Here is a 19,338-nt window from a genome sequence, read left to right on the forward strand (position 1 = left end):
CAGAGGTTGCTGTGTCTGAGAAGATTTTAATACCTCTCCAGCTCTGTCATCATGTTGGTGAGATGTAACAATCACAGCCTTTTCTAAATCCAGCAATTTAGAAGGCAGCTATTACCTTAGTGATCAAAAAGGGAAGAAATAAAAAGCAAAAACAGTCACTCTTAACTTCAAAAAACTTCCATGTAGGTTTTTTTTTCAATTTTGTTTTGTCAAAATTGCTTCACTCTAGTGGTTTTCAAACTTTATTTCTAAATATGAAAAAGTTGGTGCAATGCATAAGTTTCTGAAGTTTTAGGGAAGACATTTATTTGAGAAAGTTCTGTAGTTAATAATATGTAATGTCTTTTGGGGGTAATTATCTTACAAAGTGCGAGGGACTTTCCAGCCATCAGAAACCCTATCCTAAAGCTCAGTTTAGCACAGACAGCTGCAGAACAAGTCTTAGCTTCTTAGCTAGCTATCCCAAACATTGTCTAGAGAGCTGCCATTCCTGCCTGGTTGACTGCAAGGCCACTGCTGCAGAGAGCATACCAGTCATGCTGAAATGTGTAAAATTAGCATTTAAGCCAAAATAATGACATAACCTTCTGTGCTGTGTATAATCCTAATAAGATTAAGCTTTAGCGAAGAAAAACATAAAAGATGTAACCTAATAAAATAATAATCTATTCTGAATAAACTCTATTATACGTTTTCTGAATGGATTATATAAGTTTAATGAAATTACACTGTCTTACAAGCAGGATACAGTAAGTAGTAATGGCAGCTTTTTTATGCACAGTGCAAGAGAGTAAGGAAGAAGATGGGGATTATTAGAAAATTACTTTAGTCAAAACAATTTAACATAAAAAATATAGAGATAAAAATAGAATAATAATCTCTTAAATATTGCAACAATGAACTTAGTGCTTCTTCAAGTGTATTAGCTAAGATAAAAGTATGATATCCAGACAGCTATAACTCAAAAGTGTCCAGAAAATACCTGTAGTTTTTAGAGGAAGATGGGAGTCTGGGTTGACATGGTATTGTAGAGGAATGACACAGCTAAAAAGACTGCAGAGGATTTGAGAAAATGCAACACTTATTCAGCATCTGGTCAAATTTTTGTTCATATTGCTTTAGTATATTCTGTATTTGTCCATTCCATTTCTTCATCTGATATATGGTAGTGGATTCTATGCTGTTAGTACTTCTGACCCAGATGGCATGCACTCTGTAATGCTGAGATCATGTTGGAAATATCATCTGTGCAACACAGTTGAGATAAAGTAGCACTTTAATTTCTAAATTGTTGTTCACTTCATCAATTTGGTTTGGGATTTTTTTTGTTTGGTGTGGTTTTTTTTGTTCCCCCCTCCGTTTTGTTGGGGTTTTTTTGTTTGTTTATTTTGTTTTCGGGGGGGATATTTTATCCATGTAAAATGAATAAATAAATATGCTTTTTTTTGCCTTTCTAAATTAATGCATTTCTAAATATTTTTGATCATTTACAAAATTTTAGCGTGGCTTGTTGTAGTAGGAAATAATTTATTCTCCCTTACAGAAGTACTAAAAATACTAAGAAAACTGCTTTTAAAACTGTGTTAGTACAACCACAATACCTTTCCGAGAACTGTGTTGCACATTTTTGAAAACCATTACAAGACAGTCAAGAATCGTGTTAAGACAGAACAGTCTGAGACTTAACTTCTCTAGTAAGTGTAACATAGTAAGGGATTTTCCTGGTTTAACTGGAGGAAAGATGGAGAGATAAAACAGGTGGTGCAAACAGTATGGTTATATTATTTATCAGATTTTTTTTATTCCATGTGCTGAAAATAATTACTTGTAATAGATGCTGAAAAGCAGTGCTATAAACATTACATTTTAGGGCCCCACATCTGTTTCAGTTTTCTGATTTCTTACTGAAGTTACTTAGTTTGCCCAAAAGCTGCTTTTCTGTCTGTCCAGATAAAAACACATATTGTGTTCCAACAGGCAGAATTTTGAAATGCATCTCTCCTCTCAGAAACACAGGATCTCATGAGCTTACACAGCTGTGTCCACTTTTCACAGCTCCATAGTAGGTGCTTAAGCACGTGGACTTAAGCAATGTGCAAAGGACCTGCAAAAACTAAACTAGAGTCAAATCGGTTTCTTTTCCGTATATAATAATTCCATAGTAGACATTATTCTTTTGTGTATCTATAAAATCTCATTGATTAAAAACCCCATCTTTGCTTACATTTGGACAATACTGGTGCGCTTAGAAAGCAAAAGACTACAGGAGATTATGTAGAAAGTAAGGGACAATATTTAGAGGAGTCTCTGAACTTACATCATATTGGAAGGGATTAGGTATGTTTTATAAGGTGATTAATATCGTATGACTAAATCATTAAAATGAAATTAAATTTCCTACTAAGAATTAGTCTTCATGTGTGACATCCTGATTACTGGAGCCATCCCTCCACTGAAGGCTGTAAAGGGAGACAGGAGTAGTTGTTTTGGATGAGAGGAGTACTAGATATGTATAAGGCATCTATGCACTTACTGAATTTCTAATGGCATTTCTGATAGAAATGTCACGTTTTACTAGTGGAGTTTAAGTTCTAATTTGTGTAAGTGAAAGAGAAATGAGGAACTGGAGATTCCTACCCAACAAACAACACAAAGTAAAATAGATGTAATTTGCATTAAGTGTTCTTTGGACTTATTCTGTTTTTGTTCCCCGATTCTTTAACTCTTCTCCTGTATGTTGTATATTTGGTTTCTCAGGCTATATAGGCTTGTGATGGCAGTAGCTTTGTTCCTTTTCTGTGTTGAAATAGCCTATGATGTTGTTGAAACCTGCTTCAACAAATAAACTAAAACAGCTGTAGCACTGCAGCTGGTGTGGGAGGTGTGATAACGAGTTCTGACTGCATGCCCCAAATTAATGTCAATCAATTAATCTTCTGGGCTGATGCTGCTCTTTTACCTCTGGCCTTTAATATACAAGTCTTTTCCCCCATTCCTTGAATGAAAGTGATGTTTCTGAGTAGCACACAGTAACTTTTTCACAGTGTACTTCAACTTTAATTAATTGTAGATTTAGTGGTTAGACACATTACACTGACTTTTATTTTTGCATTTAAAATGTGGTTGCTTCTTGCTTTTATTTCTTTATGTCAGTCTTTAATTTGTCTGTAGACGCAGAGATTTGCCTTTTCCTTATCTGAAGTCAGTAGCCTCTCTGGTACAAAGATGTACCACTTGATTATGTGTTGCACTGCTTTTGCTTGTGTTTGTAACTAGGAAAGATACAGCAAGGGGAGGAGTGACAAGAATACAAACAGTGTGCCTGTGAGTAACACAGGGATGGTGATGGATAAGAAGAATCAGTAGCTTCATGCAGTCAAGAGCAGTAACAGATTTAATAACCTGCTACAGCCCATGGCTTCGTTTTGTAAACACACTGCATTTTCTATCAAAAATACCTTGTTATCCTTAGCTTAGCCTGGACTTGCTCTGTATATTGAAACTGAAGATAACTGAACTCGTGTTACAGGACACAGACTGTCCACACATACCTGTGTGTGGGTTGCAGTGTATCAGGCTATGCTACAACCAAGCATGGTCCCAAAGCAGAGTCCAATCAGTTGTGTTTACAATGAACAAAGAGTTAAAAGTCTGTCTTAAGTTACTTCAGAGTTTCTTAAAATACAGTACTCTTAATTGCTGAAGTATAGTACATCTGTACGTCAATAATGTCTAGAGGCTGAAGGAATGAAAGCTAAAGTGGCATAAATTGACAAGGAGTAGTAGCAGATACTCTGAGGTTATAAATCATAGTCCTGTTGTTTGAAAAGGAAAATCAGATCACATTTTGTCAATGGCAGATTATAAAATCTGAAATACATGAGAAATGTTAATTTTCAGAAATTTGATTTTGCTGGTAGAGCTAAACATTCATCTTGCTGTGGAAAGCCTTGGGTTGTTTTAAGCAGGATTGCTGCTTTGATGACTCAGGTCATGTGTGCCTCCCAGCCTTGGCCTGGTGACCCTGAAGAGATGCCTGATTCCTGGGGCTGGGTCTCTGTGGTACCCCTGGCTGCCCTGGCTGGGGGCTGGGATGGGCCCTGGCTGGCCCTGCCACTCCCAGTCCCTGGGGACCAGCCTGGCCTCCCTGACCCCCTAATGTGAATTAGTCTTCCAGTAATATGGGTTACATTTGAAGCCTCTGAAGTCTCTTTCTTAAATGCAGTCTTACCTTTAAACAGTGGAAGCTTACCTGGTAAATATGGTACAAGTACCTGGCACATACACATATTCACAAACACACACACTCATGCACTTCATGAACAAACGTGGCATTTTGAAATGTGTAAAAGTTACTTAATTTTCCATGGTCTTTTGTTATTACTTGCTGATTTTCTGAGTGTTACCTCCAGGTTTTGTTCTGGCAGCCTTGTTTATTTGTCAGCCTGCTCAGATGCTATGTCCCTAAGCACCACATCTCTATGTCTCTAAACACCTCCAGCGATGGTGGTGACTCAACCACCTCCTTGGGCAGCCTGTTCCAGTGTTTGATAACCCTTTCAGTGAAGAAGTTTATAGTAATATCTAATTTAAACTTCCCTGATGGAACTAGAGACCACTTCCTCTTGTCCTGTTGCTTATTATTAGGGAGAAGAGATCATCCCCTACCTCGGTACAACCTCCTTTCAGGTAGTTGTCAGTGAATTTAACAGGAGTTTTATGCCTTGGTAAGAGTAGTGACAGAATTTCCATTGACCTCATTTGTGCAGATACTTTGTCTGCACTGTGGAGCCCCACAGCACAGGGAAGAAAGGAGTCTCCATACCCTAAAGAAAGTTTTGTAAACATCTATTTTGCGTCTGACTCTTAGAAGACAAGTTAGGGGGAGTACGAGGAAGACATTAGCTGCTGTCCCTGAAGTAAGCACATTGTGGAAGGACTGTCCTACTGAAGCAAGTCTTAGTTTTCTTGTAGGAGAGAGACTTTAGTTTGCTTTATTCTAATTGTTTGTGAGGAACAATAAAAACTGTATTTTCTGATATTTTATATGAATAGATCTCAGTGTTTGAGGTTTCTGGTCTGGTTGGTTCATCTTTTGTTCATAGTTGTTTTCTCCTGCAGCAACTTAGCAAGTTGGGGTTTTTTTTTTCTCAGAGTTTTGTATCCCTAAAATACCTGTGGGTAGCTGTTTCCATTAATTGTCATCATGTTATCACATTTTAAGGGTACTATAGCATCAACTAGGGTAGCAGTGGCCCCTCAAGGCTTCACTGAAGAAAATGGGATCAGCAGTAAGTTAGTATTTTTTACATGTTTTTCTTGGTTTTGCATACTCTGCTTGCAAGTTTCTGACTCTATCACTGTTACATGTTATACGGGATGTATGGCCGTTTTCTGTCAAATTTACATGTCATTTTCTAACTCAGTGTTTTCCTTCAAACTGTGGTTTGAGGCAATATTGGAAGATACTTCCTCTGAAGTGTTATTATTGCTTACATTTCCAAGGGGAAAAAAAAAAGTCAACTGTTTGTTTAACTTTTTGGAGATGTTTCAAGTATAGATATACCACCTGCAGATTTTCAAAATAAGGTCCTCATTTTGCAGATGTGATCCTAAAACTGAGGTAACACCAGAGCACCTTGGAGACTATTTTTTACAGGGAGTTTCTTCTCCCTTTCTGTGAACTTTTCACATCTGTTAGCATTCACACCAAGGAGCATGGACTTTGAAAGTTCATTTCATACCATAAACCACCAATAGCCGCATGCTATGCCTTTCCTATGCCAGACCCACAAAAGACATAAATTGTTACTGACTGTGGCTGTTCAGTTTATGCTACTGAGACTCTTGCAGCTCTGGAGGTCTTCAGTCTAATCCTAAATGTTGGGAGGTGTCAGAAGAGTTTTCCTGCACATTCTAGAAAGAAAAGGAATATGCTGGAACTATTCCTTCCCAAACACGACATAATTTTTTCATTGGGTCTGAATGTTCTCAATAAAGATGTAATTTTGTCTCTCCGGTATGTATTTTTATTTGTAAATATTTTTGTAGAATAGTTTACTTCGTACCTACTCTCTGAAATATTTGGGTACTTCCTTTCCCTTTAGGAGTTTTCAGTTATTCCCGATGATATCATTATCTTTCCCTTGAAGCAGTGTGTTCATAACAGGATAATGGGGATAGAAGCTATTCGGGTTGTGATTGATTAGTGGATGTACAATCTCAATTCCCTTGGAAAGTGGGCGTGTGATTGTTTTGAGTCTGTGTTTCTTTGGAGAGCAACCATTTCAGGGAACTGTAGTTAGAGCTGCAAACAATCTATTAGTCACTCATCCAAGCCCTGCCAGTGTAATACTGTTCCCTGCAGTACATTGAAATGCTTTGTCCAATATCGGTTTGAGTGACTCAAGCCATGAGGCTTCCACCACTTCCTCTGAGAAACTATTTCATGGTCTGACAGAGCTCACTGTTAGGAAATATTTCCTGGTACTCAGCCTAAACTCTTTAACACCCAGATTGATTTCATTACAGTTAGGTATACTTTTTTTCCCAATCCTGTCTTAAATATTTTTCCTTTGGCATTCTTTTGAATCACTAGTAGATGGTATATTATGTCCTATTAAGTCAAGCAAATGCATAATTAGTTCTTCTATTCCTTCTCTCCAAATAGGCCATCTGTTTGGTGGAAAATGGGACCAAGTATGGGAAAATTTTTTTTTCCAACTAAGTGCTTGTTTCAACTAAGTAATATGAAAAAGTGCGTTAGGATTTTGTGTGATGATACAGCTCCAAGTAGCCACAGCTTTTATGTAAAATGTTTTTACAGAAATTGTGTAGGAGAAGGTAACTTTTTGAGACAGTAATTTGAAGTAGCAATACCTTTTTCTTGCACAATATAGAGCTCTAGCACTAGAAGTCTGTCAGGTTTCATGGCTTCAGGGACTGTTTTATAATGTTGCTTCATCTGTTTATCAAGAAAATTGTGTGTAACTTCAGAGGAGAGAACGATGGCAGAAGAATTGCAACCAGATCCAGGGGCCATTTGAATGTCTGTTATTCACAGCTTTACAGCCAGAGTTTACAAGTATTTGGGTATATGAAGGAAGAGAATGTACATAAATCCGTCTAACCATTACACATTTCTGTATTTCTTTCTAGTAGCCAATATCTATTACCTTCTTTCTTTCCTTCTTTCCTTCTTCCCTTCTTTTCTTCCCTTCTTCCCTTCCCTGCCCTGCTCTGCTCTGCCCTTCCTCCTTTTCCTGCCTTCCTCCCTATCCTTTTCCTCCGTCCCACCATATTCCAGGTCAGTGTCCCCTAGCCTAGGGTGGTTTATTGCACTGCTTATGGATGCTTAGTTTCCTAGTCAGAGGAATGCTTAGCTTTACAGATAAGACTTCTAGACTATTACTCCATGCTTGCTTTGAGAAACATCTAGTAGGTATTTTAAGCATTTGTTTATTTTTTTGGTGAATCTCTGTGTGCCAAACCTGTGCTTTGTTACTTTCTTACCTGAGATTACCTGGTGCGTGTGGGTTTGTGAACTGGGCTTCCAGCTCGGTGAGTAAACAACCTGCATGCACCTTCTCTGAACTGTGCTAGAAAGGATGCCTAGGTCCTTAGGCAATAGCATTCCTGAGCTAGCTTATTGCAATTTTACTCAGGTACTTAAGGAAGAAAAGTGCAGTGATCTATGATCAACTCAAGTTCGAACCAAATCATTGTGTTCATGTGGTTACTGATCTAATACAACACATAATCTGACAATACTGCACACAAATGCATAAACACATGAAGGAACAGGCGGGTAAATGACAGTCCACCATCACCAGAAGAAGGCTTGAGTAACTTCTGCATCTTGTTCGTTCTGTCACTTGCTACTTGAGATGAAGTAGTAGTTGATTTGTGGGAGCCTGGGACACATGCTGCATGCAGGGCAGCCTAGAAGCCCAAGTGGCTTCTATGTGAAACAGCTCTACCCATATTTATGGGACTGATGTTTTCCCACTCATCCAATCTGCTCTCTGGACTGGTCTTGTCTGTGTTCAAGAGTGTGTCTCCTTCTCTGTGCAGGTTATCCAGGCTGTCTTCTTCGGGATCTGCGTCTTGACTGACCTGTCCAGTCTTCTCACTAAAGGAAATGACAGTCAAGAACAAGAGAGGCAGCTGAAAAAGCTCATTTCCCTCCGTGACTGGATGATGGCTGTTCTGGCTTTCCCTGTCGGAGTGGTAAGTACAGTGTCGATCTGCACATGTCTACAAACTGGGTGAGCAGTGTTATTTACTGATTGTTTTCTGGCTGAAAGGCTTCCCACCTCTACACAAAAGACTAAGTGGAAAAAGAAAAAACAGAGCTAGCTTTGTTGCTAAAATTATCTTTGAATCTTTGATTATTAAAAAAAAAGTAATTTACAATAGGAATTTAATGGTACAAGTAATTTCAAATGTGAATTGTACCAGCAGCTTCTTGAGAGGCCATTTGTACTTTTTCTGCACTGTGTCTCATAATTAAGAACAGTGAAAATGCTGACTGGCATGTTTTACACTGTAGTGACCTGACCCGAGTTAGGGCTGTTAAGCTATTTTTTCATCAGCAAGAAGGGAAGTGAAAGTCCAGGTTGGTTGCTGTTAATCCCATGGGGTATTCAGAGCTGACAGAAGAAACAGGAAAGGGAAAAAAGGGGTTTGTCAGTAACATAAAAAAGCACACAGAAGGTGTGGAAAAATCTGGAGTTTACATGTCTTTTTGAAAAGAAAACAGTTTCTTGGATCAGCTACTGTTCCTCTTGGACTTTGCAGATTGCTTTCAGTGGCAAAAGGTGCTAGGTGTCTTCATGTGTCTCATACCACACACTGAAAGGAGCTGAAAATCCAGAATTCCATGAGTTTTACATGCTAGTGTGGTCTGTGTCAGTCTAGTTCTAAGTTTAGGTTACATTAAATAAAAATGTGTGAACCTTTCATTAAAGTATTCCTTTTGTAGTAATTCAGGATCAGTCTCTAATTCTAATTTTTTATTTCAGTGTACAGTAATTTAAATTCATTAGAAGCAGTTTTTTTTCATGGTAGGACTAGTAGAAAACTGTATGAAGTTTCTAAAGTTGCACTGTTGCACAAAAGCTGATCTCTTACTGTCATTTAACAGCAGTTAACATATCAATTGATCATTTATAATTTGATATATTCAGAGATGCTTCATTAAAATATGATTTCACCATTTATGTGGTATTTCACAGTACATGAAGAAGTAAAGAATGTTTTTGCAAAGTTAGAAAAGGCAAATTATATGTGAAACACTGTGCAGGTATTTAATAAAAACCCAGTTGGTAGCCTTCTCTTACTATATTTACTGGCTTGCCTCTTGGGAGCTGCTATGATTCATGTTGGGGGAACAAACTACAGTTCTGCAGCCACAGTAGAAGAAACTGGATCAGCTAATACAGTTAAAAAAAAATCTGTGCATAAACAGGCTTGCAAGTATGAATTTTGTGGGTGCAGAGATTTATATGTTACATTTGTATTTTAAGGGAGATTGAGAATTAGAAGAGTTGTGATGGTGATTTGCAACAGATGCTTTTCCTACTGTGTTGATAGTGGAGTGAAGAAGGATAACAACATCACATTATTTGTCTTTATTTAAAGATTGAAGTGCCTTTTTCAATGTAGAAGCATAAGAGCAAGACTTTACATGCATCAAAGCACACCCTTTTTGGCGCTCTCTCACACTACTCAAGATTCAGGGATTCTCTCCTGCTGTTATAGCTCCATACTGTTGTCTGTGTGCTCCTCCACCCCTCCAGTGTTCCTGACCTTGAAACTTCTCAAGATCTTGGAGATTTTCAGCATCACTTTGTCTTGGCAATTCTGCCCATTTCTTTCAGGGCTTGTTTCTTTTTCCACCAGTAAGCTAAGAATCCCAGCTAACCATTGCCTGCACTGAACTACTGTTGCAACATTTACAAGTTAGCAGTTCCCCAGGGAAGTGTTGCATACCTGGAGCTGGCTGCTTTCCCAAGGGTTTCGTACAGAAGCAACTGATGTCTTAAACAAACAAACAAACAAACGAAAATCCAGAAAATAGTAAGAAATGGCTATGCTCATTGGACAGATGTTCTCCATTTCCAAAGGTGACCTTTCTGTGGTGACAGGGAGCAATTGATTGCCACATATTGTTTCACTTTACTTCTTACAAAGCAAATCTAAAAAATTTTCATTGTTATTTCTTCTCCTGGCTACTGGGAGTACCAGCAGCACTTTATGACACTGGTCTCCAGCAGAGCCCACTACACCGCAACTGCCCCTTGTTAAAATCTTGGCCAGTGCCTGAGGGACTGCCAGCCACTGGAGGCTCTACTTGTTGGGATTACAGGAAGGAAAAGTTCAGGGCCCAAAGGTAGCAAGTGTCTAATGCTGGTTGTGCTCCCTAAAGAGCTATTTATGTGTAAGAAAATAACCAGTGAAATTCTGGTATGCCAGAGGTGTTTGTTGGGAGGAAGTTATTAAACACCAGAGTGTCTGCAGAAAGAAAAAGTTATAGTTCCCTCATTTCCCATATTCTCTAACAGTTTCCTTACTCAAAAAAAGAGCAAAAGAAGTTCAAATACAAACTTTCTTTCTTGGAGACTCACCCACCTAGCTCTTCATGGAGCTTCTCAGTGCTTTCCAGTAGCGACACAAGGGAATCGTCACACATAAAAACTGGCCGGATGTGAATAAAATCCTTGTTGGGTTTTTAATGTAACAGCAGTGGTCATGCTTAAGTACTTGTCAGTTACCTTAACATCTAAATTATTTTTATTGCTCAGTATTTTACACAGACTGTGTTTAGGGAATAATGCAAATAGTAGGGGAACATTTTAAAGCCCGCTAGCTGTGTTTTTTTGAGAGCAATTCAACACAATTTTTTCTGTATTTCCTGCTTACTACAGCCCTTGAGATGACTTGTTCTGAAAAACATATGAGAAAAGGGGTTTCCACTCCCAAGTCAAACAATGTGTAAAAAAAAAAGTAACAAAGTATTTCATTTTTAGTACTTCCTAAAAAAGTATTACATATAAACCACCTGGGAAGTCTGACCACCAACCTCCTCCCACCTTCCAAAGGAGGGGAAAGAACCAGCCCAAGGGCAAACAGTCTCCTTGGGTGGCTTAGCAACAAATCAAACCTTGCAAAATCTTTGCAGAAAATCACATCTTTCCAGTGTTGTGTTATGCATTGTGTATCTTTGGGGGCTAAGATAAAACTGAATTGCCAACCTACCATTTTGTTTAGGACCATCAAGAAATAAATTCTTTGAAAAGCTTAATGACTAATGTTGACCTTATGTTGCTCTTTTTAATACAGCTCTTAAGAGAATGAAATTACAAATCAACAGACCAATTTTCTATGCAATAAAATCTTAATCCACAAAAAATCTGTGGGCAACAATTATTAGCCCTTTTTTAGTTTATGGTAAACCTGGGGTACTGTTCAAATGCCTACGAGATCAGAAGCATCCACTGAAGAGCCATGCTTGCACAGATATTTTAGAAGTTCATTATCAATTCTCATCTATACTGCACTTACACCCCTTTATCAATGCAAAGGAGATTTGCAATGGGAATAATTTGCACTTCTAGGGAAGTGTGAGACATGCTTAAAGTAAAAGACTACACCAGTAGTTTAACTATCCCAACTTTTTTCTATTTGTTTGACATAGATCATGAAGTTGCCAAGTTTCTGTGGTTAATTAGTGTTTTGTGTAAGCTGTATATGGTTTTATCAATATGTTTCTTGTAATTTGTACCAAACAAGATGAAGAAAGAGATAAAACAGGCATTTCTAGTTGTTACAGACTGTGTCTGATAGAAATGGGAAGAAGAAAGAAAATTTATATTGTTGCATATTAGAAGAGAGATTTCTGCCTAGAAAATCATGAACTCTACCACTGATATTTTATATCCTGTATCTTTAATAGCTCTGTTCGGATCTGAGTCTAAACTGGCTAGAGAGATTTCCTATTCTTTATATTAGACTTTTATGCTTTTAAAAACCTGTGATGCAAAAGAGAGAAAGCCACGCATGCTTTCTTATCTCTTGTTTCTCTGCACTGGTACTGTCAAAAGGAAAGCTGATCTTTCTTCCTTGCAGCATCAATAATGCTGATCTGAGATCTTATCCCAAGAAAAGATGTGCAGGCATTTGCTGCAGTCTGCTCCTTACCTCATTATTTGACCAGACTACAAAATACTTCTATTTGCATAACTGACTCGACCGTGCTCGAATCTCTCTCTTCTGGATTTTGCCCTCATCTGTGGTGACATGGTGGCAGATGATGGGAACATGAGCGAGCAGTGGTCCTCTACCCTATTATCTTGATTTTCAGTTCCCACTACTTGTGATTTTCTTCACTGGCCCTTTTCAAATTACTTAGGTGTGATGCTGTGCTAGCCCTAGATCCCACCTTAAGCCAGTTCCAGGCCAATTTGTGTTTCCTGTGGTTTACCTTTAGTAACACTTTCCTTCTATGTGTAATGCCTTTAACCCTCAAAGAGGCTCACAAACAATATGTTTATACTCACAGTTAACCACAGATGTCTTGGGAGATAGTCAGAAAGCTTACCTTTAACTGTATTTAGAAGACATTTTGTCAAGGTCAAAGGGTTGGTTTTTTTTTTAGTTTGTGGTGAGGCCATGCAGGAAATGAGTGAACTGAACAGTGCAGCCCAGCCAAAAACACAAACACATAGTTCAGGAAAATAAAGTTCCACTGGGTTCATTCTTCGTTTGCATAACATTTCTTGGTTAGGCTCATGTAAAACAGCAAATAGTGCAATTATTTTCACTGGCTTTCCTCTCTTAGTTTCTCTTTGCTCCCATTTGTGGTGTTTTGATAAAGCCACTTTTGCCAACTGCTTCCCAACCTGTCCTTAAAAATTTTTCCCTTGGCAGTGCCATAGGCTCTTCTCATGTCCTCTGAAGCTTCAGAGATGGAGGAAAAAAACTCACGGAATATCTCTTAAAGGGGGAAAGCAGTTTAGTTTTCAGCCTTATTTTTTTTCCTGCTGCTGCACTCACTTGTTTAGCCATACTTGAGATGCCTGTGGCAAGTGAGGTACTCCATATTTTCAAAGAGTTTCCAAGGTCTACAAATGTGGGGTTCCCTTTGGCCTGTAGTGAGCCTAGATAGAATGAGTAGCAAATGAGGGACTCCTCTATTCTTTTATACGTTGCTTAGCCTTATGTTTAGCCAAGTAATCACTGTTTTAAGAAAGCTGGTAGACTTAGGAGGTCCTGTGCAAAGAAGTGTAAAAGTTGGTGCCTGTTTTCTGCATTGAATTCCAGGCCTCGAGTTTACCTAAAGAGGAAGTGGAAGGGTGACATTTGTGCCATTTTGCCTTGGGAACAAAGGGGAATTATTTGGCTCCCTAAAAGATGTCTGCTGCATATGAGCAGCCCATTCAGCTGGGAATGTGAGGGTAGTACCAGTACTGTCTCCACAATAGTGAGGAATTGTGCCAGAAGGAAGGCAGCATGAGCATAAGAATTGCAGTTCTGATGGCGCCTTGCATAGGCAGTGTGAAGAAGCAGCTCACTTGTGTAATGATCTGGCACTGCATGACCAAGTGTGATCCTGACAAAGCCCAGTCTAAATAAAAGTCTACCAGTACCAAAGTGTAAGCGTTGTAGAGGTGATTTAAAAGTACCAGACCGACAGTTGCTCATTAATCAAAGTAAATTCAGAAGCAGCCAAATACCAAGTCTTCATTATTATTCTTTTTATCCAAATGGCTCTTTTTTTATAGTTCATTTTAGTTCACAGTGCGATAGTTCAGTTCTGTAGTTTGTTTTAGCCAAATGAACTAATGATAAGGAAAGTAAGGTGAACCGTTCAGATGCTGGAAGGGATCTTCCCCAGGGCGTTGTGTTGGTCTTGTGTGGGGTTGTCCTCCAGGGTAGGTGAGTTCTGCAGCACCTGAGGTTTTGCGCACTTCCTTCACCTTATGTCTGCCTTGCGATAGTGTTTGCTAAGCAGCGTTTGCCGTCTGTGGCTCCAGATGGCTGCAACCAGCTAGGCTGATCCTGTTCCATCCACTGGCTGACTTTGGTTAAGGGACAGATGGCATGTCCCTTCCTTTCTTATCTTTACCTCCTTGGCAAAGTCTATTGTTTCATTCTGCTCCACAAAAAAATCACAGGTCAAAGCATGCCAGCTTTGTTGTATTGTGTGTAATAAGGTTCAACCCAATCATGGCTGATTTTTCTTGCTGTAAAGACTTCCTTGGTAAAAGCATTATCAGATTTGGTCTTCATGTGCCTGAGAATATATTTCTATGTCCCAGTTGGTCTTAGCAGGTTTTCAGAGACCCACTGTGATAATACATGACTTCTAGGAAGCCTGTAGAGAAGAGGATACTTTGCTTCCATTTTTCCTGCTGTTCAGCTATTCATATCTTGGCACTTATGTGTCGGCAGGTGCGTAAAGAGCTAGGCTGTGCCAATGCCAAGACTGGCCCAGAAGAGAGACTTCTTGTTGGATACTTTACACTTGCAGTGTTTTTCAAGCTGTCCATCATAACCTCTTTTTTTTCTTTCTTTCTTTTTTTTTTTTTTTTCTTTCCCTGGCCTCAGTGCACTAGTTGAATAGGCCAGGCTTATTCTGAGCAGGCACCAATATCTATCGTAACAGATGGACAAGTGTGTTGGAAACCAAGAAGCTATGTACTGTATGCACACTGAGGGAACAGTGTCCTGGTTCACGTCATTCACATAACTGGCTGGCCAGTGTCTGTGGTTAGAACAAGGTGCCATTGATAAACTGCAACCTCAATTTCAACTTTCCAAAGTCAGAAGCCTATGAAACAACTTATGCCTACACTGTCACACACACTAGCAATTTTTTTACCTTGCTGGGCTCACCCCATACTTCTTGCACTTCCTTTTACTGACCCTCCAAATTAGCTGTAAGATCATGGGCCACATCACTTTGGATATAACTGAATAATTTCCTGCAGATCTCAATGAAAGTCCTATCTGTTGCCTCTTAAACTTTAAACTTGGACTTGTCGCTACTGTGTAGAGATCCCATGAAAACGGTGACTGAAAAGCTCCTGGCCCAGGTATTGGGTTTTGCTGCTGTAAACAATAAGCCTTTTAGTACTAGAAAACTGTTACTCAACTTGAAAATAAGAAAGCAATTGTGTTTTAATTAAATATTAATTACTTTGTTCTTCCCCAGATAAGGTAAGCTAAAGTTATTATTTCTGTAAATTTTCACAGTTTTATATTGTCTTGGCTTTTCAGACAGAGTATCCGTTAAAAATTTGTGCACACTTAGGCAAAAATTTAGCCTAGTGAAAACTTTATCTAAGCCATCTGCCCTGTTCTCAGTCTAGAAGAAATAATGGTCCTTCTCTGGGCTCCTGGTAAATAGTCTCTGATGAGGACCAAGCCAAATTTCATATTGATAAATGAGCAGCATACCAGACCTCTTTTCTGTGAATCGCAGTCCAAAATTGTGTGCAGAGTAGTTAAAGGTTTGTTGGTTTTTTTTTAACAGTGCTATTTTGATGACTGACATGAAAAAGTGCTCCCCTTCTGTTCAGGGGTGAATGTTTCATATTTGTATGTTCTATGAATTCCAAATGATATTTTACCTGATATTCCATTTGTTTTTTATCCTGCTAGTGGTGAAACATTATGTGCCACATCTGTTACTAAAGCATAATACTCAGCTGTAATTTGGCCACAGGCATAAGTCAAAAAATGATATTTTTTTTTCCAACCTGAAAGTCAAGAAAAAAAAGAAGAAAGTTAAAACTTCTGTGAATGCAAAGAATATTCCAGATTCACCCTGTTGATTAAAGCAGGATTTAGTCAAAGAATAGTAATGTCTGTGTCTGTTCATAGATAATTTGCTAAATGTCCCATTTTGCTATCTAAAATGTGTAACTAATTGTTCAGAAGCATATATTTAAAGTGTCTTACCTTCTTTTTCTCCTTAGTTTGTTGTGACAATGTTTTGGAGCATCTATATCTATGACAGGGAACTGGTTTACCCAAAGCTGCTCGATAATTTTATACCAGCATGGCTAAATCATGGAATGGTGAGTAAAGTGCTTCAAATACTTCCTTGTCTAAAAAAAAAAATTAGGACACTGATTTCCCTGTGCATGATTCTGCATACACTTAAAGCTAATCCCCTCTGAAGTGATCAAGGAACATCTTTCCTTCTTTGACTCCTTGAGTCATATTTGAATCCCTGTTAGGTTGAAACAGTGGAGATTTCCACTTGTGTGTCCTACATCCCAGGCTGATTGTGGGGTTTTGGCTGTTTTCTGTCTTAAGGTACCTTTCCCAGAACAATGTCACCCTGATCATGAGGAAATTTAATCAAAAGAGACTCTTCCACAAAACAGAAGTTCTGACCTTGACAAATCTTGTTCTAAAATGACAGAAACACTTGGTTGTCTTGGTCCCTACCATTCTACCAAAGTATAATTCATGCTGAAAATGTTTTGGTTAAAATACTCATTGAAAAAAATCTCTAGCATGGTGTTTGGACTTGTGTCTTTTTTAGAAAAAAATGAAGTAACTATTCATTCTCAAGTACACCAAGCTTGTGTAACATAACCTGTATCTTGAGTATTTTTAAGAATGTGGAATTATATGCATCAATGCACATTTTCAAAATTGCTGTATCGGTAATCATAAAAGTAGTTTCTTGGGAAGGAATCTAACTTTTCATCCCTCTCTAGTGTGTCAAGTTGGACATTCTTTCTCTCAAATATGTTTAAATGCTAAGGGAAAGATAAAGCCACACTTAGCCATCAGGTACTTAATGCTTATGCAGCATTTGGAGCTGAAAAGTGTCACATTTGTCTCTCTAGTTGGGTCCATGCAAAGTGTTTCATTATTACTTCGTTCTCCATATCAAGGCCTGGCAAACCATTTGGCACTGCTGTTCATCAGTAGATGACAGCAGAGCTCATCCTTCAGGTTGTTGTGAGTACTGTATCACCACAGCAGATCAAGATTTGTCCACAACTGCTGAGCTTCATAAATTGGTCCTTTGTGGGGTGGGGCAGATGGCACTGCTGTTTATTCCCTAAATTGTGTGCTAAAGGAGCAATATAAGAGTTATTACTTACAAGAGGAGCATCAACTTCTGCTAGATACTGTACTGTTTTATGAGGTTTTGAAAGGTACAGTGTGATACTATGTGTATGTAGAGCTGAGGAAAGAGTCTGATAACTCCTGATATGTTTCTTCAGACTGTCCTCCTTAAGTTTTGAGGTTACAAACTGAACACTTGCAAACACTGCCAAGCCTGATTTTTTTCCCCACCCCATATTAGTGCCGGCTTTGATGACATTTCTTCCAGGTAACATTCCACACACTGAAAGTACCTAACCTTCAACGTTTTTCATGAATATACATTGTGAAGCAGTTGACAACAAATGGCCCTACGTATTCAGGAAGTCTCCTCTGTGTCATAAGTAAAAGGCAATTCAAGCTCATGTTGGTCCATAGAAATGTATAGTTGCTGAAAATATTTTAAGAGGACTTCTGTTTAGATTTTTGCACATAATAGATTTTGCTGAAATAAACTGCATGCAAGCATCTTAGATTTCCTTTTTTCAACTTGAAATATTGTAGAATGCATTTTTGAAAGTGTTCTGTGAAGGAATTGTTCGCTTTGTCGATCTCTGTTTATCTAAATGTTCCTTTAGCTCAGCCACAGAGAAAGCTTATGGCTGTTGGGCTTTTCACCACCTTTCAGTCTAATTATTTCTCGTGTTTTAGCCATCATTTCATCCTCACCAGCTTTCACACTAATTAATTCTGATACATTGTCCATCATAATATGAAAGGGTTCCTGAAGTCCTCACTGATTAGTAGTTACATTTTTGACATGGCAGATTTTAGAGAATATGATAGAAGTCCCCCTTGGTGAAAGGGTAGGGACCTCTTGGAATACAGTTTTAGAAAAGTTGGCTATTGTTTTCTGATTAAATAAACTTTTATTCACATCTTTTCCTGCACATTTTGACAGCAGTTGTGCACATTCTGTGATGATTTTTCTGAACACAAGGATGGCTGTTTTGGAGCCTAACCTTGTAGAACAAAACTTGCACAAGAGATTCGTCACTCTTGGCAGACTTGACTCCGTCAGTGAGAGGTGGGTCCTTTTGCTTCTGCAGCATTGCTGGTGAGTCTGTCCTCTCTGTGACCTTTCCCCACAGCACCCAGTGCAGCTCCTAAGGATCTGAATCTTAATGTCACTTTACCTGTGAACTCTCTGTCCAGGTTTTTTGTGCAGCAATTTCAAAACCATGTATTTATCAACAAAAAAGCCACCCAAAAAATGCCTTTTTCCACAGTAAAAATATTCCCTTATTTAACTGAAATGTAATTTTCAAAAGTTTCTCACAGATGTATTATAACCAGCTGTAATAACTTGCTTAAGTGTCAACATCAGCCTGAAAAATCCACATGTAGAAAAGGAATGAAAAGTCATGAAATCTGACTGTAATAATAGCAGTTATATTTCCATTAGTAATGTGGGCATGAATCAAAATATTTGAGAGTGTTCATACTTTTTAAGCATTTTAAGGTGACTGTCTTGAAGGCTCCATTAAGAATTTGGTTGAGGGGCTGGTCCAATTTAGTGCATTAGCCCAATGAGATATGGTTTGGGCAGGAGTGTCTGCTGCTTTATTACGTTAGAGTAATTAGTTCTCACCCCCCTTTTTCTTCTCCCTCTTTCCCATCACTTCTTTGCAGTTACAACATTGTCTATAGTTAAAAAAACCTGTTTTCTTGAATATCTGGTAATGTCTTGCTAATACTCAAGTTATGACTCTTTCATAGCAACATGTTTTCAACACCTAAAAGATGCCCAATTATAAAAATTTCTCTCTAGAAATGGAAAATGTAAGGGAAATGAACCTCAGAGCTATTAAATCCCATTGCCAATTCAATCTTAGTATTTTTTACAAAGTTTCATAAAAACAGGGAGATGCTCTTCATTGTGTGCAAAGATAAAAGCCTCAAACTGTTTACCCTAAAATTACATATAGTGTCAAGTCCTATATTCCTCTCTCTATATATATATACTGTAATAATTAAAGATATAATTCCTGTCTACAGAAAAGTCTGTCTAGTGGGTGGTGCTTTGTGGTACAAGATGGTACCTCATACACACAGATTTATACACCTGTGAAAGGCATCACTAATGCAGTTGTACTGTGCCATAAAACTGATATATGACATCATCTCAGTCAGTCGATTCATCCATAACCAATGGTATCACTATCACTTGATAATGATGAGGGGAAATCAATGGCAGGGGTGGTG

General features: G+C 38.4%; 1 protein-coding gene across 1 annotated transcript in view; it reads left to right on the forward strand.

The window, feature by feature from the left end:
- The first annotated feature begins 7,607 nt into the window (after positions 1-7,607).
- The window catches only part of AIG1 (androgen-induced 1), an 88,564-nt gene continuing 76,833 nt past the window's right edge, over positions 7,608-19,338 (forward strand). The window contains exons 1-3 of the mRNA XM_009998545.1: positions 7,608-7,664; positions 8,074-8,229; positions 15,984-16,085. Coding sequence (XP_009996847.1) covers positions 7,608-7,664; positions 8,074-8,229; positions 15,984-16,085 — 315 coding nt within the window. The remainder of the gene's footprint in view (positions 7,665-8,073; positions 8,230-15,983; positions 16,086-19,338) is intronic.

The sequence above is a fragment of the Chaetura pelagica genome, unplaced genomic scaffold (genome assembly GCF_000747805.2).
Source record: "Chaetura pelagica isolate M959 unplaced genomic scaffold, ChaPel_1.0 scaffold455, whole genome shotgun sequence".
In the NCBI taxonomy this organism is placed as follows: domain Eukaryota; kingdom Metazoa; phylum Chordata; class Aves; order Apodiformes; family Apodidae; genus Chaetura; species Chaetura pelagica.